General features: G+C 34.3%; 1 protein-coding gene across 3 annotated transcripts in view; it reads left to right on the plus strand.

The window, feature by feature from the left end:
- Positions 1–24,601, plus strand: part of LOC148953892 (methylenetetrahydrofolate reductase (NADPH)) — a 105,084-nt gene that overhangs the window by 2,714 nt on the left and 77,769 nt on the right. For all 3 annotated transcript variants that reach the window (XM_089085685.1, XM_089085683.1, XM_089085684.1), the window contains exon 2: positions 13,977–14,229. In XM_089085685.1, the coding sequence (XP_088941811.1) occupies positions 14,003–14,229 (227 nt within the window). In that variant the 5' untranslated portion in view covers positions 13,977–14,002. The remainder of the gene's footprint in view (positions 1–13,976; positions 14,230–24,601) is intronic.

Consider the following 24,601-nt stretch of genomic DNA (forward strand, 5'->3'; position numbering starts at 1 on the left):
AAATATGGAGAATTTGAAGAAGTGCCCATAAATTACAAGAAAATTTGGTATTTCGGGGCCCAGGCCCCCTTCGTGTGTTACTTTTTCTTTAGCAATGTCTGGCTTCACTAAAAGGGGGAGGGGGATTTTAAAGGTAGTTATCAGTATTATTCAGAAACATTGAGTGAATTATTTATTTATTTTTCAATCTGATTTCTGTCTTATAGGAAGCAAAGTTAACCGTCTTTTTCAGGTGGTCGATTTGTCATAACAACAAAAACAGGCTTGCCGATTTTTCTAAGAAAAAATAGGTATAGGGATCATTTTAAGGTATATGTGTACAATCCGATAAACACGCGAGGAGAACCGCCTATAGAATTTTAAAGATCCAATAAAAAAACAGGTTTCCGCTAGATTTCCGCTGGGTTTCCGCTGGCTTGTGAGATATTGCTCACTCCGGGAACTATGTTTAAAATTTAGTTTTTTGGGGTTTTAGGGGCAAAAAGGTACCTAGGTTAGGTTAGGCTACATATTTAATATATGCTATGCTTTACCCCCCCCCCCCTCCACCCCCCTAATGTGCAAATATATAGCCCAAATTTGCTACTAAACTATTATACTTTCATCCTATTTTGTTTTATTTCTTTAGCATTAACCAAAATTCACTTCTCATGTGTTTATCGGATTGTACACAAGTACCCATTTTAATTATCAGTTTTTTTTTTTTTGGGGGGGGGGGTCCGGTGTCTGGACCTTAAACTACTTTCTCAATCTTGGGAAAAGTGGCAATTTCTTTTCAAAAATCCTTTACCCTAGGAATTTCCTTGGTAAATTTTTATAGGGTTGGCATTCACCCATTGGGTTTCTGCTGTGTATATTAGAAATCTAATCAGCTTAAGATGACAAGTGCTATTAGATATTGATCAGATTAAAAAGTAATAGAGCCCCTATCGTAGAATTTCCTCACGGATAAGGAATCATGGGAAAAAATAACAACAAAGATTTGTTGGTACTGTTCTATTATCTGTTAAACACGCGAGACATCCACTCGAGAAAAGCAAAGATCTGACTATTTAATATTGTGTAACAAGTATTCTGGGGTTTCTCACTCTGGGAACTGTATTTAAACTTTAGTTTTTTGGGGATTAGGGGAAAAAAAAGTACCTAGGTTATTAGGTTTGATTACGAATTTAATAAATGCTATGCTTTACCCCCACCCCCTCATGTGCACATATATAGCTGAAATGTGTTTCTAAACTATTATATTTTTATTCTATTTTGTTTTATTGCATTAACCAAACTTCACTTTTCGCGTGTTTTAGAGATAATAGAACAGTACCGATTTTTCAAACAAAACGTCGCTCTTTGTAAAATGTCTTGGTTATTGCTTTCCTGTGTCAAGCAAGAGAGAAATATTGCATCGCAAGTACATCCATCTTGACATTCTGCAACATCCTGGCTGCCTGCAGGGTGTCTTGTAGTTGCAGTATTGGCATTTTTAGGGGTGGGGGCGTGGGGATTGACCTCTTTCACGCTAACAAAAATGATGCAGATAGTCACCCTGGAGTTCTTCATGACCTTGTGGCTCCAAGCTTCCAGGATCGAGCAGAAGCTCAGTCACTATGAAAACAAGGCAAATTAGCCGTTTGATGTCACAAGAAACTTCCAATCTATGACCTTTCAGATTGTCAAAAGTATTTGATAATGTTGCCACTCGACCCGTACCAAAAAGCTGTGCCAGTCGAGTGAAAAACCAGTGTTTTTACGGTATCCTTATTTTTCCGCAAAATGCGGTATATCTGGCACTGAATGCTGCATCGACAAACTGATGTAAAAGAAACATCACGTTTTAGGACGCGTCTCAAAACAATATTGGCTAGCTGTTTAAGCCAAAAAGTTGATGTCACTCTTTAAAGTGCTGTAGTCTTGGACTACCCGTGGACATTTGATCTGTGCATACGAACCCTTGCACTTCGTTATACCTATTGACCTCCACTTGCTCATCTATGCCTATTCAGTTCTAAGCTAGGAGAATTCTAGAATTACTATGTTGTCATGCGGTTGGGTAGCCTCTGCTATCTTTCTGTCTATTCGTACATACATCACGAAAGTTTTCCTGCCATTTTTGTTTTGTCATTTCTTTTTCGATAAAAAGTGTTTAGCCATTGGTGCCCAAACGGTTTTTATTGTAGTTTCGATCATATCCATAGTAGTTCTGGCCTCTCTTGCGCCAGGGGGAAAACCTTGATTTGTGTCCCCTTCTTTTTTCCCAACATTTTTAGGCCAAATTTTAATAAAATTTACAGTTACTAATAAAAATTTCCATTTATTTAAATTTAAATTTTCTTACTTTGGCCCACAGTTCATATAATTATCTATGAAAATTTTGCATTCACTTTCTCTCTCCATTTCTTTGTTTTTCTTTCTCTTCTAATCCAGTGCACTACTCCTGACAGTATGAAATTGTTCGGAGTAACATATATTATTACAGAAACATTTTACTACAGGCCAACAATAGTCGTTTCGGCCATTTAGGACCACTTATAGCATCGCTTGAAATTGATCCCAAATGACGATTATAATACAAATCAGGGGCTAAAATCGCATTTTAACCTTGTATTCTTATAGCATATTGCCGAAAAGCAGTTGCTGAGACCTGATTTTCCATTTAATAGTTTGCATAAAAAGCCCCCTTTCTCTTTTACGAATATCTCGATAGAGGGGAGGATTGTTCCTGTAGCCCCCCCCCTAATATAAGCTACCGCCTAAAAACAATACCGAAAAAAAAATTCTTTTGAAATCGAGACTGATTAAAGAAATGACTCGGGGGTTATGGTCTGGTCTAACACGTACTGGAGATTTTAATGTTGAAACAATATTTTTCTCCAAAATACCTTTAGCAGATACTCCACTCACCTTGTAAGGTCGAGTTTAAGTTTGGCTTTAACCAAACTAGCAGTATATAAAAGAGTAGGTATAACGAAGGAGTGTTACAATGTATATATATATATATATATATATATATATATATATATATATATATATATATATATATATATATATATATATATATATTTATATATTTATATTATATATATATATATATATATATATATATATATATATATATATATATATATATATATATATATATATATATATATATATGTAGCTATATCGCCTTATTTTAAATTTATACTTACTTTTAATTCATCTCAGCAGACTCCTTTGTGCTTAATAAAAACTTTCAAGGAGAGGCAGTTCACCTCGGGTGGTTGGCAATTGTTTTAGTATCCAGTAGATTCCCAACTATCACAAATCAAAGCGTTATTATAGCTTCATTTTCAATCGGTAAGACTTAATGTTGATACACAGAAAGATGATTTTGTCGATTTTTGGACACCGGAAGTGAAGTGTCTGTTTACGAAAAAAGGAAAATTGGTAACTGCTTGTCTGTCCCTTATCTTGACTATGCCGAACAGATCAGGGTGAAATCAAATATTTGTAGATCAAAGAATGCAGACATACGTACAAAAATACTGAATTGTACCACATTGTACCATAATTTTGTAAAATGTACCATATTTTAGGGGATTGTACTAAATTGTACCAGTAGAGGTGAAATGTACCAAAATGGTACAATTGTACCACGTTTGGCATCACTGTTACTAAGTGCATTATTCGTAATAGCGGGTTTCCACTTGTTTCCGATTGTTTCGCGTCTGACTTGTCTACCAGTGAAAAGATCTGATGCCGCCTATGTTTCTACGTTCTCTGGAGCACTCGCACCCCGGTCCGGGTTTTTATAATGGGTGAGATAGGGAATGATCATACTGGATAATTATATAATCTGTGCTTTGGCCTCTGCAAAATTATTAGTTATCACGTCACAATTGATTGCTCCTAATGCTCCGAGTTTTATTCTCATTAACGCCAAATTATATAGTCGCTCCTGGCCCATAGTTGGCCATCAATACATTATTATTAATTCAAGTTTAGCATTTGTTCATTACTGGCAACTGACATTGCAATTGCTAATAATATTTGACAGGCAACTTTTTCGTTTGCGAAGACCCCTTCATCTCCGTATTGCATTATTATTTCTAATACATCTGAAAGTTTCTTTAAGGATTAAATTTAAAAAAAAAATAAGTTTTTCAACTGAAAGTAAGGAGCAACATTAATACTTAAAATAAATAGAAATTATTCTGTATACGGGGTGGGGTGCCCCCTCCTCAGCATCGCGCGCGTCATGCTATTAAATAAAAAAAAAAGTTTTTTTTAACTGAAAGTAAGGAGCGACATTAAAACTTAAAACAAACAGAAATTAGTCAAACTCAAAACGAGCAGAAATTAATAGTAGTAGGGTTCAAAACCCCTATGCTTTCTAAAAGCCAGAATATAATTTGTAATTGACTGAACAAAATTCAAATGAATTTACTGAAAAAATATGCATTGTCAGTTTAACATACATATGCTGATATTTACTCCTTAAAATCTTAATTAATTTTTGATTTCTTAAAGTTATAAAAGTAAAAACATTTAAAAGATTTTTTTCAGTAAAGTAGAAATTATATTCTGGCTTTTAGAAAGCAAAGGGGTTTTGAACCTTGTTCAAGTGCTTATTAATCTCAATTGCTAAAGTAGGAACATTTTTTTTTTTGTATAAACCAATCAATTACCTTTAATCCATTATATTCGTTTTTGTTACGTTTTTACGAGTTTGACAAAAATTTTGGGGAGGGGTCAAACCCAGTGACCCCCCACCCCCTGGATACGGTCTGCACCCTAAACCATTCTTAAACGACATCCCTGTTCTAAAGGTTAATTATATTCAAATATCTAGATTGCCCAGATGTTCCTAAACGTTCATTTAACTGAAGCATGAACATTTACAACTTTTTGCCAAGATGAATAGGTCATTGTACAAGTTGCCGTGAGATTGTGTCTTTTTACTTCTACACCACGAGGCGAGTTACATATACCGGTTTAGAAATATGAGCCAAATAAACAAGACTAAGAGATTAAATTAGGAATGGATGTGTCGTTCGCGCGAATATTAAATAAAAAAAACAAGTTTTTTTTTTAACTGAAAGTAAGGAGTGACATTAAACCGGACAGAAATTATTCCGTATATGAAAGGGGCTGTCCCCTCCTCAACGCCTCGCTCTTTACGCTAAAGTTTTTTATTGTTTTAAAAAAGAAAGTTGTGAGACAGAGTCAAACTTTAGCGTAAAGAGTGAGGTGTTTAGGAGGCGACAGCCCCTTTCATATATGGAATAATTTCTGTTCGTTTTAAGTATTAATGTCGCTCCTTACCACAGTATATAAATATTAGATTATTGATAAATAATATATAATAAATAATAGATAATAGATAAATAATAGATTATATTATCTTTATACAGTGCTCCTTACTTTCAGTTCAAAAAAATTGTTTTTTTATTTAATTTCTGACTGTTTTTGAATTAATGTAGGTTTTGATTATGGCTCACCGTACATGAATAATTAAAACGAAAGATGCATATTAATTTTACTTTTTTTGGTTAAATGGCTTTCTCGAAAGTTGTTTAATTTTATTTACGAACGTTTTTATTAGTAATAAATATACGTAACTTACGAATTAACTTACGTAGCCAACTTCTATATTTGTATATTTTTATTACGTATATTAGGGGGTTCGCCCCCTAGTCCAATGCCTTGCTCTTTATGCTAAAGTTCAAATTTTGTTCCAATTCTTTAAGAATGACCCCTCAATCACAAAGGCCGTTAATTAGAATAAATGGCTCTTATGAAAGTACTAAAAAAATTGTGCAAAGAGTGAGGTATTGACTATGGGGGAAACCCAATCATGCACGTAATAATTTCTGTTCGTTTTAAGTTTTGAAGTGCTCCTTACTTTCAGTTGAAAAACTTGATTTTAACTTCTGACCTTTTTTAAAGTAATGCTGGGAAATCTAATGCCCCCTTCATAGCAATGTTCCTTCCCCCATGAAAACTTCCTCCAAGGACAGATCCTCCCAATTAAAACCCGACCCCCCCCCCCTCCTTGCTACCATAAAAAATACCCCCTAAAATGTCTGTATGCTTCCCAATTACCAAAACTATATGTAAACATTGGGCAAAGTTCATATATTGCAGCCCATCCCCTGGGGACTATGGGGGATTAATCATCCTCAGCGACATAGTTATTATATTTTTTGACCATTCTGCACAAAATCGCTATTTCAAAATTTTGATTGGGTGACTGGGAAAAAATTAGCGTGGGAGGGGGCCTAGTTGCCCTTCATTTTTTTTCAAGGGGTGTAAGTTATGCCCTGGGGTCATATAGGGTTTTTATTGAAAGTGTTGTCGTAGAAACTTCAAAAGGGCTCATTCGACTGGAAATTGAAGGGGTTGGTGCCTTTATTAATAGTTAAAAGTGATTGGAGAGCAACTAACGCCCCTCTCATGCCCACCATTTCCCAAAGACATCCAATCAAAATTTTGAGATAGCCATTTTGTTTAACGTAGTTTAAAGTTCTGGAAATTAGGTCTTTGAGAATGAAAACCCCTCACAGCACTCAGGGCAAGGGTTGTAATGTATGCCCTTAGGGCATATAAGGTGTTTATAGAAAGCGTTGTCGTAGAAATTCAAAAAGGACTCATTCGATTGGAAATTGAAAGGGCTAGTGCCCTTTTTAATAGTCAAAAGTGATTGGAAGGCTTGACATTTTTATAGTGAAGATCGATCTGGGTACAATGTATTATTATTTTTTTCGTTTTGACGAGGGCACTTCGTATCGAAGGAGTTGTCTTCGGAACTTTGAAAAGGGCTCATTCGATTGAAAATAGAAAGGGCTAATGTCCTTTTTAATAGTCGAAAGTGATTGGAGGGTAACTAGTCCATCTCCCACGCCCACTCTCTCATTTGCCCAATATTTTTAAAAACTAAATTTTTCCTTAAGATTAAATCAAAATGCACTGTTTTAATACTAATTCCCAATAAGGCATCTCAGCAGTATCACAAGAACGACTTAGGGTATTATGATCAAACTTTCGGGGCTACTTCTGCTCTTAAAATTTAACCAAATCAAAATAGCGTAAGTGTATCCAAGCTATCAAAGAAATTAAACAGATTTTTTTTTTTTTTGCAAATAGTATAAAGTTTTCTATTTCAAGGTATCAAACTAAATTAAAGCCTACTATTTGTGTCCAGATTTTTAATAGCGTTTATGTTGTTAAAAATTGCTGAAAATTTTTCTTCATCATACAAATAGCAGGCCAAACTATAAAGTCTTAAAAAAGAGAAAAGATTTAAAGTATTATTTTCTTTTTCCCTGAAAAGACTACGTCAATATAAAATGAACAGAGATTAATTAAAAAATAACCACAAATCAGCATTGATAAATAAATGAAATCCAAAACGAACAGAAATTACAATAAACAACCGAGTCAAACTCAAAACGAGCAGAAATTAACATGAGTAGGGCTCAAAAACCCTATGCCTTCCCAAGGCCAGATCATAATTTGCACTTTACTGAAAAAAAAAATACAAATGAATTTGCATTGTCAGTTTAATGTACATATACTGATATTTTGATTGGATGTGTTTGGGGAAATCGTGGGTTTGCGAGGGGTGTTAGTTATCCTCCAATCACTTTCGACTATAAAAAAAGGCACTAGCCCTTTCAATTTCAAATCGAATGAGCCCTTTTTGAAGTTTCTACGACAACTCTTTTATAAAAAACCTTATATGCCCCCAGGGCATAATCTACAACCCTTGCCCCGAGGGCTCTGAGGGGGTTATCATCCTCAAAGACCTAGTTTCCAGAACCTTTAACTATGTTGAAAGAAATGGCTATCCAAAAATTTTGATTGTATGTGTTTGGGGAAAAGGTGGGGGTGAGAGGGGGGTTAATTGTCCTGAAATCACTTTCGACTATTAAAAAGGGCACTAACCCTTTGGATTTTCAATCAAATGCACCATTTTTCAAGTTTCTACGACAAAGCTTTCAATAAAAACCTTATATGCCCCCAGATCATAACTTGTAGCCCTTGCCCTGAGGGTTCTGAGGGGATTATCACCCTCAAGCACCTAACTTCTGGACCTTCAACTACGTTGAACAAAATGGCTATCTCAAAATTTTGATTGGATATGTTTCGATAAATGGTGGACGTGAGAGGGGGGTTATTTGCCTCCATTCACTTTTGACTATTAAAAAGGGCACTAGCCATTTCAATTTCCAATCAAATGAACCCTTTTTGAAGTTTCTACGACAACGCTTTCTATCAAAACCTTATTTGCCCCCATAACTTATAACCCTTGCCCTGAGGGCTGTGGTTGGGTTGTCATACTCAAAGACCTAGTTTCCAGAACTTTCAACTACGTTGAACAAAATCTTTATCTCAAAATTTTGATTGGATGTGTTTGGGGAAAAGGTGGGCGTGAGAGGGGTGTTAGTTGCCCTCCAATCATTTTCGACTATTAAAAAGGGCACTAGAATTTTCACTCGAATGAGCCTTTTTTAAAGTTTCCACGACAAAGCTATCTATAAAAACCTTTTATGCTCCCAGGGCATAACTTACAACCCTTACCCTGAGGGCTATGGGGGGAGTGTCCTCCTTAAAAACATAATCTTTATCTGGAAATCAGCTATGCTGAACCGAATGGCTATCTCAAAATTTTGATTGGATGTGTTTGGGGAAATTGCGGGCGTGGAAGGGATGTAGCTTCCGTCCAATAACTTTCGACTATTGAAAAGGGCACTACTACTGCTACTACTACTACTCACAACTCACCGCAGCACCAACCCGCCTGAGGTCAACACAGCTGCGCACGCTCCTCCTCCATCCCAATCCATTTAAATCCTTCCTTTTTATATCCTCCCACGACGTTCTCATTTCCTTTTAATCTTTCTTTATGACGTCCTCACACCCCAGACGGGGGTGACCTGGTTTCCGTTTAGCCATAGATGGTTGGCTGAAAAGAACAATCTTCGGCAATCTGTCATCCTTCATCCACACAACATGCCCTAACCACCTCAACATTTCCTTCATTATAGCCGTAGAGAGCAGTATTGAACCATATTTTTCATATAGCCTATTGTTTGAAATATAGTTAATCAGCCGGATACCCAGAACAATTCTTAAGCACTTTCTCTGAAAAATATCAATCAAAACTACATCCGCTTTTCGGAGTGTCCATGCTTCAGAGCCTTATTTGATCGCTGTCATCACTGTAGCTTCTAATATTCTAATCTTGGTTTGCAGACTTATCTTGCTATTCTTCCAAACTTTTTTAACTGTGAAAAAACACCCTGAGCCTTGGCTATTCTATTTTTAACATTTCCACTGCTCCCACCATCTTTACTAATAATACTACCAAGGTAAGTGAAGCTGCCCTCCTGATCAATCTTTTCATTACCCAACGTCACCTTTTCATCTTCACTTATTCCTAGCCTTAGTGACTTAGTCTTCCTAACATTAATTTTCAAACCAATTCTAGCACCCTGAACTCGCAAAACCTCTAAAACTTCATTCATTTTGCTCAAACTTTCATCTAGGATGCTTAAATCATCAGCATAATCTAACTCCAGGAGACTTTTTCCTTCCCATTTGACTCCGTGGTCTCCCATTGCCTTTCCTGTGCTCCTTAAAACAAAGTCCATCAAAATAATCCATATAAAGGGGGATAGAACACAACTCTGCTTAACTCCTGATTTAATACAAAACCAGCTGCTAACTTCAATTCCTACTTTAACCGTAGCAGTGTTATTATTGTACATAACACTGATCACTTTAATGTATTTGTCTGGTATACCATACAAGGATAAAACCTTTACTAAAGCTCTTCTATCAACAGAATAGAACGCTTGCTCATAATCTATAAAAGTGAGGACCAAAGGTGTTTGAAAACTCAGGCACTTCTCAATTATTAGCCTAAGAGTGAAAATTTGGTCGACACATCCTCTACCTTTTCTAAAACCACACTGCTCTTCTCTTAAAACTTTGTCTACGGCATCTCTCAGTCTAAAAAGTATCATATTACTAAGTAATTTATTACCTACAAAGACCAGACTAATGCCTCGATAATTACCACACTCACTTTTATCGCCTTTCTTATAAAGTGGTTTAATTAAAGTTTTCCTAAAATCTTTAGGTACTTCCCCTTTTTCAAAAATCATATTCATAATCTTCAATAGCTTATTTCTAACCTCAGAGCCACCATATTTAAGAAACTCATTTACCACCTTATCAGCACCTGGAGCCTTATTATTCTTTAATCCTTTTAGTACTGTTGCTAATTCCTCCTCACAAAACAAATCTTCCTTCACATCCAAAGTACCACGTACTTTTTCATTTTCCTCTATATTTTTTCCTGCAACTCGATCTTGGTTAAGCAAGTTCTCAAAATGTTTGGCCCATCTCGCTTTAGCTTTTTCCTTATTGCTAATTGCCACCCCATTCTTATCTTTAACTGGGACAAGTCCGGATTGACTACAACCTCTCAATTTGTTAACGTGCCAGTACAATATTTTACTATTATGCCGTCTAGCTGCATCTTCCAAATCCTCGGCAATTTTATCCATGGCCTCCACTTCACACCTCCTTAATTCATATTTCAATGCTTTCTCCACTTTCTTTACATTTCTTTTGTTTTCATGCGATCTGTCACTCAGATAATTCTTGTACAAGTCCTTTCTCATTTCTATTAAACATAAAGCTTTTTCACTAATATTCTTAGCTGCAGTTCTAGCTATCTTCCCTAATACATCTTCAGCAACTTCACAAATTATTTTTCTAAAAGTATTCCAACCATCTTCCACATTATCAAATTTTAAATCCTCAAGTTTAGTATTTAACTGGTCCTGGAAAGTTTCTCTTAAATTCTCATCCTGGAGTCTACTAACATCATAACTTCCTGGGAGGTAATTAGCCTCCCAATATTTCAGCTTTAAAGTAACCCTTGACACTACTAGATGGTGATCTTTACTTTTAACATCAATAACAGCACTCCTATATACCCTAGTATCTTGTATTGATCCTGCCAGTCTTCTGTTTACTATAGCATAATCAATAAGGTTTTCTGTCTTACCATCATGTGAATACCATGTTAAATTATGAGCCATTTTATGACCAAACACCGTATTGGTTATAACTAGATTGTTATACCTACTAAATTGCAAAAGTCTGTATCCATTACTGTTTTCTTTTCCTACACCAAATTTACCTAAGCTGGGATACCATCTATCCCTATTTCTACCAACCAGAGCGTTAAAATCTCCCAGTAATAACATCATATTTCTACCTGGGACCCAGTCTATTTGCTCCTGTAACTGTAAGTAAAATTCATCTGAGTCACTAGTATTTCCGTCAATCGGTTCTACAGGGGCGTATACTACTATAACTGATACCCTGAACTTTCTAGTCATAAAAGGAGCAATTTGTATTCCTTTATTAATACTTTTCCAGCCTATACAAAAATTACAGGCTCCCTTATTCATCATGAGCCCTTCTCATTATCTACTCCATCCTTCCTGTCTGATAAAATAAGTCGTATTTTCCTGACTTTCACGTTTTCTGCTTCTGGGACAAGAGTTTGAATCGTCTGAATTCGTCAGTCAAAATGCCGATACGATAGTCATTTTTTAAAGTCGTAACATTCCAAATTCCGATTTTAATTTTCTTTATGTCATTGAAATTATTTTGACCTCAGGGAAAGCCATAGTCACAAAAATGAGTGAAGGACGGGGATCATATATCTTACCAAGTCTTCATCAGCGTGCTTAAGTTGGCATTGAAATGGACAGCAAGAAGTCCATGGGACCTTCATGAATAAAGGTTTTGGGTAGTCCTGTGTCCATCTTTGTCAAAACAGAGTTTTTAGCACTTGGCGATGCTCTACTATCAACAAGAGTCAAAACCCTGTACAGACAATCTCAGGCCTATTACCTCCGACTCATTATATAATCATACCTACAAATATTATGCTACTATGGGGAGGTAGCCCGTAATAGATAAACTAGCTAGGAAGAGGATTTTCAGCCCGAAAACGACCGTCAAAACATACCAATCCCAGAAGAATTATCCATTAGTCAGAATCCCGTGCGAATGCTGTGTCGTTTACTAGGCTATAATTTCCTCGAGGGGTGCCACTCCTCAAGTGGGAATAGAGTTGACCGCAAGGTCCCCATTCTTGCAGGCACCCTAACAGGGTCAAGGCAGTCTTTTGATGGGGTTGCTGTCCATAGATCTGGATATAAAACCCTGTCACAGTTGTCCTCTTGAAGAGGATCCTCTCGTGATGGTGTTCTGCATCACCATGCAATTTAACCCATTACTGGGAGAAGGTTTGCAACTCATGGAACTTGTGGACAAACTAGTGGGCCCTTTTGAGTGTACATTTGAGGGGCCTTCTTCCTCTTCCGCCTGTATTTAAAAGGGCACTAGCCATTCCAATTTCCAATCGAATGAGCCCTTTTCGAAGTTTTTATGAAAACTCCTTCGATACGAAGTGCCCTGGTATGGAAGAAAACAAAAAACAGAAAATAAATAATACATTGTGCCAACATCCTTCTTTACGTAGGCAGCGCGATTGTGCTGCCTATGAATTGGAGTGGACATAGAGAAAGTAAGACAAATACAAAGAATTTTGTATAGGAATTCTTTAAAATTCTTCCAATCAAAAATTCGCCAGAAACTTCCCTTCCCACGGAAAATTCTCTCCTTGGAATCCTTCCCAAGCATAAAATCGCCCCCTAGGCTAGAGAAATAAGATTTCATTGGGGCAAAAAAGTTTTTGGTGCTACTTTTTCAAGGACTACCTGAATTGTTCTTATACGAAATGTACCAAAACGAAGCCATATTGTTAACTCAGGGTGACCAGACGTCCCGCATTGTGCGGGATAGTCCCGGATTCTGAAACATCGCCCTGCATTCGAAAACGTCCCGCTAGATGTTCTGCTTTTTTAAAAAAGATTCAAAAAGATCAAAACATTTTTAGATTAAAAAAAAATAAAAAAAAATAGAATTACTTTAATAAGTTTAATATTTTTTCCCATATATTCATAAAAATGTTTTAATCTCAATGAAAATATTTTGATAAAAGCAGACACAGGATTTGCCCTATTGCTATTAAGTATGATTTATTGTACTATAAGGTAAACCCCTAGCCAAGATGCTTGGGGCAGCTTGCCCTGGCTGCCCTCCATGCCCTTGAATGGCTCTGAGTTCAAAGTAGGCTATATATATTTACACTCTAGGGGGGGGGGTCAAATTTCTTTTCTGACACAAAGGAATGTTATAGGCTATTTGGAATCAGAAGGCTATGAAATTCTTGTTCTAAAAGTGCCTATTCCTAAGTGACCTTATTTGCGAGTTAATTACTAAATTTAATTACTTAATTACTAAGTTTAACGGAAAGAAACCGTGTGATGAGTTTAAGAAGGAAATCGAAAACAATGTTGTATTTCTAAAAAAGGTGCATTCATCAGCCAAATATGATTAAAATAAAAATATAATGACATAAGACAATACAAGTTTAAGAAGTATTTTTGAGTGTTTTTATGAAACCAATCACACTTCCTACTCCTTCCAGCCCTACTCAAATTTTGGTATGTCCCGCATTGGGTCTCAGAAAATCTGGTCACCCTATATTAACTACATATTCGAAAGAAATTCACAAATTAGATTTAGTTTTTGTTTTTAATAAAACACAAAATCATGCAAGTTAAAAGGAAAATACTACTTATAAGACAAAACAATTGATAATTTAAAACTTTTTAGGGGGTGCGTACATAGAACATATGTCCCCGCCCTTGTAAATGTATATGCCTTTATTACCACCTTATTTTGGTGCATATGTGAAATTATAAAAATCATTAGTGGCACGACTACAGTCTTTCGGTGCATAATCAAGTCTCGGAATTCAATATAGATTAACCCGACTGAACAGCATTTCCCGACTGAGCTGCTATTGCAATGTAGTTTCTAACCCTTTTGAATTTCTCTTCCAGATTGACTTCTAAAAACAAAGGCAACAATGGTTGTCAAGACAGAAATATCTAATAACAAAGTGGCCTATTTCAACAACAGTCCAGAAGACAGTGAAACAGAATTCCAAAGCAATGGTCGCATTTCTCCAGTAGAAAATGTCTACGAAAGTCTGATGGAGAAAATCAATAACAAAATTCAGGCCGGCGAGAAGTTTTTTTCATTAGAATTCTTTCCTCCCCGGACAAAAGAAGGGGCTGTGAATCTGTTGGCCCGGTAAGAGTGAACTCTGGGATATCTTTTTATGTTAATATCTTAACCCACTTTAAATGAAACGGCGGAGCGTGCAAAAAAAGTACTGAAGAAGAAGAAAAGCGGAAGTACATTGAACACCAAAAATGCCATAAAAGAATAAAGCAACATAGAAAAAAAATCGGTACTAAACGGACTCTTTTATATAGTGGTAGTTTGGTTAATGCTAATGAAATAGAATAAAGTAGGATGAATATATAATAGTTTAGAAACACATTTGGGCTATATATTTGTACATTTTGGGGTAGGGGTGGGGGGGGTGGGCAAAGCATACCATATATTAAATACGTAACCTAACCTAGGCACCTTCCCCTCCTAAACCCCCCAAAATAACAATTTAAATACAGTTCTTGCCTTTGCCTATATTCCAGAAAGCAACTTAGACCTGTTTTTCATCACGCGTCTCGGTCTATTTCGTGACTGGTTTGCATTGCCGTATATAAAAGAGTCCGTTTAGTACAGGATTACCAAAAAATCATACAAAGCCTACTAAGAATAAAATGAAAACAATAAAATGCTCCCTTTTGATAGGAATTTCTTTATTAATTGCCATCATAACCACTGTCTTTTTTCAAATAGTCGAGGTGTGCCTTTTTTTTTCTTTTTTATACAATCATTACGGGTCAAGAATCAGCATATTTTTGGTATTCGGTAGCATCGAGATCCTTAAAACTATTGAAAAGAATCTTACAAATTCTGTCCCTAAAAGCCTAGAAATTGTTCTGTCCTTTTTTTTGCTTTACGTTTTTTTTTGGATTTTTTGTTTCCAGAATCTTTAGGGTTTATACTTCCACTTGCTAGAAAACTAACAACAAACTTTCTCAAGTGAAAGCACGTAGAGACACGTTTTAATAGTAGTAACCGCCCAATTCGTTGAAAACCTAAATGCAAACCTACGCCTGAGGCATCGGGTATGTGTGTAGGTTTTCAAGTAATTGGGTTACCAGGGTCATTTGCCTATTACAATGACCTTCCGGTTTTTCTGGTAGGTAATTCTAATCTAGAGGTCAATACATCTTTCAAAGAGGAACGAGTACGCAATACCGGTCCTAGTGTGATTGATTTTTTGGACAATTGCCTTTAGTCAAGAATGGTTTGTTAGGAGGGTGTTATTGCTAAAGCTGACTATCATTGGAAAAAAGGGGTATAAAGCTTTTTGTTTTTCATAAAAATTGCACAATGAATGTATCGTTTGACGTGGGCATTTTTTATGAGCCAATCAGAGGTTGTTCAATATACGATAACTTGATTTGTGGTTGGGATTTGAATAAAAAAAATGGTTATGTTATTTGCTTGCGTGTATAGGAATTCCCATGTTATTTGCTTGCAGGTATAGATATTCCCTTGTTATTTGCTTGCATGTATAGGAATTCCCATGTTATTTGCTTGCGTGTATAGGAATTACCATGTTATTTGCTTGCGGGTATAGGAATTCCCTTGTTATTTGCTTGTATGTATAGGAATTCCCATGTTATTTGCATGCATGCATAGGAATTCCCTTGTTATTTGCTTGCATGTATAGGAATTCCCATGTTATTTGCTTGCATGTATAGGAATTCCTATGTTATTTGCTTGCGTGTATAGGAATTCCCATGTTATTAGCTTGCGTGTATAGGAATTCCCTTGTTATTTGCTTGCATGTATAGGAATTCCCATGTTATTTTCTTGCGTGTATAGGAATTCCCTTGTTATTTGCTTGCATGTATAGGAATTCCCATGTTATTTGATTGCGTGTATAGGAATTCCCCTGTTATTTTCTTGCATGTAAAGGAACCGCCATGTTATTTGTTTGAATGTATAGGAATTACCATGTTATTTGCTTGCATGAATAGGAACTCCCATGTTATTTGCTTGCATGTATAGGAATTCACATGTTATTTGCTTTAGTGTATATGAAGTCCCAAGTTATTTGCTTGCGGGTATAGGAATTTTCTTGTTATTTGCTTGCATGTATAGGAATTCCCATGTTATTTGCTTGCATGCATTGGAATTCCCATGTTATGTGCTTGCATGTCTAGGAATTCCCAGCTTATTTGTTTGCAGTTATAGTTAGTCCGATGTTATTTGATTGCATGTATAGGAAGTCCCATGTTAGTTGCTTGCGTGTATAGGAAGTCCCTTGTGATTTGCTTACTTGTATAGGAATTCCCAAGTTATTGGCTTGCGTGTATAGGAATTACCTTGTTATTTGCTTGCTTGTATAGGAATTCCCATGTTATTTGCTTTCATGTATAGGAATTCCCATGTTATTTGCTTGCATGTATAGGAATTCCCATGTTATTTGCTTGAGTGTATATGAATTCCCATGTTATTTGCTTGCATGTATAGGAACTCCCATGTTATTTGCTTGCATGTATAGGAATTGCCAAGTTATTTTGCTTGCGAGTATAGGAATTCCCATGTTATTTGCTTGCTTGTATAGGAATTCCCATTTTATTTGATTGAATGTATAGGAATTCCCATGTTATTTGCTTGCTTGTATAGGAATTCCTATGTGATTTTCTTGCATGTATATGAATTCCCATGATTTTTTCTTGCGTGTATATGAATTCCCAAGTTATTTGATTGCATGTATAGGAATTCCGTTGGAATTTTAGTTCATTTATATGCATTCCCATGTGATTATCTTGCGTGTATAGGAATTCCCATCTTATTTGCTTGCGTGTATAGGAATTCCGATGTTATTTGCTTGCGTGTATAGGAATTCCCATGTTATTTGCTTGCGTGTATAGGAATTCCCATGTTATTTGCTTACTTGTATAGGAATTCCCAAGTTATTTGCTTGCGTGTATAGGAATACCCTTGTTATTTGCTTGCTTATATAGGAATTCCCTAGTTAGGTGCTTGCAAGTATAGGAATTCCGTTGTTCTTTGCTTGCATGTTTATGAATTCCCAAGTCATGTGCTTGAGTGTATAGGAATTACCTTGTTATTTGCTTGCTTGTATAGGAATTTCAATGTTATTTGATTGCATTTATAGGAATTGCCACGTTATTTTGCTTGCGTGTATAGGAATTCTCATGTTATTTTGCTTGCTTGTATAGGAAGTCCCATGTTATTTGCTTGCGTGTCTATGTTAGCCTCTTTTGGCTGTTTGTGTCTTTTCGGGCTTTGTCTCTCTCTGTTGGATGTGTGCGTCTCCTGTCTCGTTGGGCTGTGTGTCTCTTTGAGCTGTTTGACTCTTTTTGGGCTGTTTAGGCGTCTCTTTGAGGTGTTTGGGTGTTTTTGATCTGTGTTTATCTTTTGGGGCTGTTTGAGTCTTTTTTTGTACCGTTTCTGTCTATGCGGGCTTCTGCCTCTGTGGGCTGTTTGTGCGTATTGTGTCTATGTGTATCTATTTGGGCCGTTTATTTCAGGTTGTTCTATTTTTATATATTTTGGTTTTGAGTGTCTCTTATGGGTCGTGTATGCATCTTTGGGATCTTTGTGTCTCTTTGGGACGTTTTAATATTTTTGTCTTTATTTGTCTGTATGGGCGGTTTTTTTTTTTTTTGGTCTGTTTGTGTTTTTTTGTGCTTTGTGCGTATATTTTGGCTTTGCGTCTCGTTGGACTGTTTGAGTCTTTTTGATATGTTTGTGTCTCTTTGAGCTGTTTGAGTCTTTTTTGGGCTGTGTTTGTCTCTTTGGGCTTCTGTCTCTTTGGGCTGTTTGTGTTTCTTTGGGGTATGTGTGTCTCTTTGGGCTGTTTGAGTCATTTTGGTCTGTGTGTGTGTGTGTGTGTCTCTTTAGGCTGTATGTCTCTTTGGGCAGTTTGAATCTTTTTGGTCTGTGTGTGTTTCTTTTGGCTGTTTGTGTCTCTTAGAGGTCATGTGTGTCTCTTTGGGCAATGTGTCTCTCTTTGGAGGGTTTGAATCTTTTTGGTATGTATGTCTCTGTATGGGTGTTTTTTTGTCTCTTTGAGCTGTGTGTTTGTCTCTTTGGGCTTTGTGTATCTCTTAGGTCTTTGTGTATATTTCTTGAGCCTGTGTGTGTCTCTTTGGGCAGTATGTGTCTCTTTAGGCTGTATATCTCTTTGGGCAGTTTGAATCTTTATGGTCTGTGTGTGCCTCTTTTGGCTGTTTGTGTCGTTTTGGGCTTTGTGTCTATCTGTTGGATGTGTGCTTCTCTCTGGGCCGTGTACGTCTCTTTGAGCTGTCCATGTCTCTGTGGGCTGTGGGTGTCTCTTTGTGATGTGTGTGTCTCTTTAGGCTGTGTGTGTCTCGTTGGACTGTTTGTCCTTTTGGGGTGTCTGAGTCTTTTTGGTCTATGTTTGTCTCTTTGGGCTGTTTGTGTCTCTTTGAGCTGTGTATGTTTCTTTGGGCCTTGTGTGTCTCTTTGAGCTATGTGTCAATACGTTTAAGCAATAAATATCCTTAAGCTTAACCCGTCTTTATTCTTTAGAATAGTTCTATTGTAAGCATGTAACAAACTCGTTCCTGAAGTCACCTCTTGGATACACAATGCAGAAACTTCATTTAAGAAACTATGAAAAAATTGTAAGTAAGTAACAAATTCTTTCTTGAGGTCACCTCTTGGATACACAATACAGAAATTTCATTAAGGAAATTATGAAAAAATTGTAAGTAAATAGCAAATTCTTTCTTGAATTCACCAGCTGGATAAACAAAAAGACATTTCGTTCAAGGAATTATGAAAAAATTCTAAGTAAGTAACAAACTCTTTCTTGAAGTTACCTCATGGATACACAATGCAGAAATTTCATTTAAGAAATTATGAAAAAATTTTAAGCAAGTAACAAACTCTTTCATGAAGTCACCTCGTGGATATGAAAAAATTGTTAGTAAGTAGCAAATTCTTTTTGAATTCACCTGCTGGATAAACAAAAAAGACATTTCGTTCAAGAAACTATGACAAAATTCAAAGTAAGTAACAAACTCTTTATTGTTTTCATGACTTAGATATACGATGTAGAAATTAAATTCAAGAAATTATGAAAAAATTCTCAGTGTAAGTAGCAAATTCTTTCTTGAATTCACCTGTTGGATGAACAAAAAGACATTTCGTTCAAGAAATTATGACAAAATTCTAAGTAAGTAACAAACTCTTTATTGTTTTCGCAAGTTAGATAAACGATGTAGAAATTAATTTCAAGAAATTATGAAAAAATTCTCAGTAAGTAACCATTTCTTTCTTGAAGTCAACTCGTAAGTAACAATTTCTTTCTTGATTATGAAAAAATTCTCAGTCTAAGTAGCAAATTTTTCTTGAATTCACCTGTTGGATAAACAAAAAAGACATTTCGTTCAAGAAATTATGACAAAATTCTAAGTAAGTAACAAACTCTTTATTGTTTTCACGAATTAGATAAACGATGTAGAAATTAATTTCAAGAAATTATGAAAAATTCTCAGTAAGTAACCATTTCTTTCTTGAAGTCAACTCTTGGATACACAGTACGGAAATTTCATTCAAGAAATTATGAAAATATTTGTAAGTAAGTAACAAAATCTTTATTGATTCCACCTCTTGGATATACAGTACAGATACTTCATTCAAGAAATTAGGAAAAAATCGCAAGTAAGTAACTTTTTTTTATCTTTATCAAAAACAATTTTCACTTAACTATATGATGCAGAAATTTAATTCAAAAAATTATGAAAAAATTCTCAGTAAGTAACAATTTCTTTCTTAAAGTCAACTCTTAGATGTACAATACGGGAATTTCATTCAAGAAATTATGAAAAAATTGTAACTAAGTAGCAAATTCTTTCTTGAATTCACTTGTTGAATAAACAAAAAGACATTTCATTCAGGAAATTATGACAAAATTCTAAGTAAGTAACAAACTCTTTATTGTTTTCACGAGTTAGATATACGATTTAGAAATTAAATTCAAGAAATTATGAAAACATTCTCAGTCTAAGTAGCAAATTCTTTATTGAATTCAACTGTTGTATAAACAAAAAGATATTTCATTCAAGTAATTATGACAAAATTCTAAGTAAGTAACGAAATATTTATATTTTTCACGAGTTAGATATACGATGTAGAAATTAATTTCAAGAAATTATGAAAAAATTCTCAGTCTAAGTAGCAAATTCTTTCTTGAATTCACCTGTTAGATAAACAAAAAGACATTTAGTTCAAGAAATTATGACAAAATTCTTAGTAAGTAACAAACTCTTTATGGTTTTCACGAGTTAGATAAACGTTGTAGAAATTAATTTCAAGAAATTATGAAAAAATTCTCAGTAAGTAACCATTTCTTTCTTGAAGTCAACTCTTGGATACACAGTACGGAAATTTCATTCAAGAAATTATGAAAATATTTGTAAGTAAGTAACAAACTTTTATTGATTCCACCTCTTGGATATACAGTACAGATATTTCATTCAAGAAATTATGAAAAAATCGCAAGTAAGTAACTTTTTCTCTTTATCACAAACAATTTTCACTTAGCTACATGATGCAGAAATTTAATTCAAGAAATTATGAAAAATTCTCAGTAAGTAACAATTTCTTTCTTGAAGTCAACTCTTAGATACACAATACGGGAATTTCATTCAAGAAATTATGAAAAAATTGTAACTAAGTAGCAAATTCTTTCTTGAATTCACTTGATGAATAAACAAAAAGACATTTCATTCAGGAAATTATGACAAAATTCTAAATAAGTAACAAACTCTTTATTGTTTTCACGAGTTAGATATACGATGTAGAAATTAATTTCAAGAAATTATGAAAAAATTCTCAGTCTTAGTAGCAAATTCTTTCTTGAATTCACCTGTTAGATAAACAAAAAGACATTTCGTTCAAGAAATTATGACAAAATTCTAAGTAAGTAACAAACTCTTTATTGTTTTCACGAGTTAGATAAGCGATGTAGAAATTAATTTCAAGAAATTATGAATAATTCTCAGTAAGTAACAATTTCTTTCTTGAAGTCAACTCTTGGATACACAGTACGGAAATTTCATTCAAGAAATTATGAAAATATTTGTAAGTAACAAACTCTTTATTGATTCCACCTCTTGGATATACAGTACATATACTTCATTCAATAAATTATGAAAAAATCGCAAGTAAATAACTTTTTTTCTCTTTATCAAAAACAATTTTCACTTAGCTACATGATGTAGAAATTTAATTCAAGAAATTATGAAAAAATTCTGAGTAAGTAACAATTTCTTTCTTGAAGTCAACTCTTAGATAGAAAATACGGAAATTTCATTCAAGAAATTATGAAAGTATTTGTAAGTAAGTAAGTAACAATCTCTTTATTGATTTCACCTCTTGAATATACAGTACAGATACTTCACTCGAGAAACGTGATTAAACACGTTTTGAAACTACATGCTATTTGCATGCCTATCCTTGGCACCTTTCCAAATGAGCGGGGATTTCCCACTGCTTCCTACACATTGCAAAAAGTGAGCAGTACGAAAACTCTACGTTTTCAACCAGACTGGTTTTTTAGACAACACACCCAGAGAGATGACGCACACACATAGAGACGAGACACGCACAGACACGAAACACAAACAGAGTCATAGTGAGAGAGATATCCAAAAAAGTTGGGTTTATCTAGGTTAACTTAGAGGGGCGCGCCACTCTAATTGAACCTAGATAAACCCAACATTTTGGATATCTCTCTCACAATGACTCTGTTTGTGTGTCGTGTCTGTGCGTGTCTCGTCTCTATGTGTGTGTGTCATCTCTGTGGGTGTGTTGTCTAAAAAACCAGTCTGGTTGAAAACGTAGAGTTTTCCTACTGCTCACTTTTTGCAATGTGTAGGAAGCAGTGGGGAATCCCCGCTCATTTGGAAAGGTGCCAAGGAAAGGCATGCAAATAGCATGTAGTTTCAAAACGTGTTTAATCACGTTTCTTGAGTGAAGTATCTGTACTGTATATTCAAGAGGTGAAATCAATAAAGAGATTGTTACTTACTTACTTACAAATACTTTCATAATTTCTTGAATGAAATTTCCGTATTGTCTCTCTAAGAGTTGACTTCAAGAAAAAAATTGTTAATTACTGAGAATTTTTTCATAATTTCTTGAATTAAATTTCTACATCATGCAGCTAAGTGAAAATTGCTTGTTATAAAGAGAAAAAAAAGTTCCTTGCTTGCAATTTTTTCATAATTTTTTTAATGAAGTATCTGTACTGTATATCCAAGAGGTGGAATCAATAAAGAGTTTGTTACTTACAAATATTTTCATAAATTCTTGAATTAAATTTACTTAATGTGTATCAAAGAGTTGACTTAAAGAAATAAATGGTTACTTACTGAGAATTTTTTCATAATTTCTTGAAATTAATTTCTACATCGTTTATCTAACTCGTGAAAACAATAAAGAGTTTGTTACTTACTTAGAATTTTGTCATAATTTCTTGAAAGAAATGTCTTTTTGTTTATAAAACATTTGAATTCAAGAAAGAATTTGATACTTAGACTGAGAATTTTTTCATAATTTCTTGAATTTAATTTCTACATCGTATATCTAACTCGTGAAAACAATAAAGAGTTTGTTACTTACTTAGAATTTTGTCATAATTTCCTGAATGAAATGTCTTTTTGTTTATTCAACAAGTGAATTCAAGAAAGAATTTGCTACTTAGTTACAATTTTTTCATAATTTCTTGAATGAAATTCCCGTATTATGTATCTAAGAGTTGACTTCAAGAATGAAATTGTTACTTACTGAGAATTTTTTCATAATTTCTTGAATTAAATTTCTGCATCATGTAGCTAAGTGAAAATTGTTTGTGATAAAGAGAAAAAAAGTTACTTACTTGCGATTTTTTTCATAATTTCTTGAATGAAGCATCTGTACTGTATATCCAAGAGGTGGAATCAATAAAGAGTTTTTTACTTACTTACAAATATTTTCATAATTTCTTGAATGAAATTTCCGTACTGTGTATCCAAGAGTTGACTTCAAGAAAGAAATGGTTACTTAATGAGAATTTTTTCATAATTTCTTGAAATTAATTTCTACAACGTTTATCTAACTCGTGAAAACCACAAAGAGTTTGTTACTTATTTAGAATTTTGTCATAATTTCTTGAACGAAATGTCTTTTTTGTTTATCCAACAGGTGAATTCAAGAAAGAATTTGCTACTTAGACTGAGATTTTTTTCATAATTTCTTGAATTTAATTTCTACGTCATATATCTAACTCGTGAAAAAAATTAAGAGTTTGTTACTTACTTAGAATTTTGTCATAATTTCTTGAAGGAAATATCTTTTTGTTTATCAAAACAGGTGAATTCAAGAAAGAATTGTCTACTTAGACTGAGAATTTTTTCATAATTTCATGAATTTAATTTCTACATCGTATATCTAACTCGTGAAAACAATAAAGAGTTTGTTACTTACTTAGAATTTTGTCATAATTTCTTGAATGAAATGTCTTTTTGTTTATTCAACAAGTGAATTCAAGAAAGAATTTGCTACTTAGTTACAATTTTTTCATAATTTCTTGAATGAAATTCCCGTATTGTGTATCTAAGAGTTGACTTTAAGAATGAAATTGTTACTTACTGAGAATTTTTTCATAATTTTTTGAATTAAATTTATGCATAATGTAGTTAAGTGAGAATTGTTTGTGATAAAGAGAAAAAAAAGGTACTTACTTGCGATTTTTTCACAATTTCTTGAATGAAGTATCTGTACTGTATATCCAAGAGGTGGAATCAATAAAGAGTTTGTTACTTACTTACAAATATTTTCATAATTTTTTGAATGAAATTTCCGTACTGTGTATCCAAGAGTTGACTTCAAGAAAGAAATTGTTACTTACTGAGAATTTTTCATAATTTCTTGAAATTAATTTCTACATCGTTTTTCTAACTCGTGAAAACAATAAAGAGTTTGTTACTTACTTAGAATTTTGTCATAATTTCTTGAACGAAATGTCTTTTTTGTTTATCCAACAGGTGAATTCAAGAAAGAATTTGCTACTTAGACTGAGAATTTTTTCATAATCAAGAAAGAAATTGTTACTTACGAGTTGACTTCAAGAAATAAATATTTACTTACTGAGAATTTTTTCATAATTTCTTGAAATTAATTTCTACATCGTTTATTTAACTCGCGAAAACAATAAAGAGTTTGTTACTTACTTAGAATTTTGTCATAATTTCTTGAACGAAATTTCTTTTTGTTTATCCAACAGGTGAATTCAAGAAAGATTTTGCTACTTAGACTGAGAATTTTTTCATAATTTCTTGAATTTAATTTCTACATCGTGTATCTAAGTCATGAAAACAATAAAAAGTTTGTTACTTACTTTGAATTTTGTCATAGTTTCTTCAACGAAATGTCTTTTTTTGTTTATCCAGCAGGTGAATTCAAAAAAGAATTTGCTACTTACTAACAATTTTTTCAT

This window comes from Artemia sp. Qi Xiang Cuo, chromosome 3, assembly GCF_049724085.1.
Source record: "Artemia sp. Qi Xiang Cuo chromosome 3, ASM4972408v1, whole genome shotgun sequence".
Lineage (NCBI taxonomy): Eukaryota > Metazoa > Arthropoda > Branchiopoda > Anostraca > Artemiidae > Artemia > Artemia sp. Qi Xiang Cuo.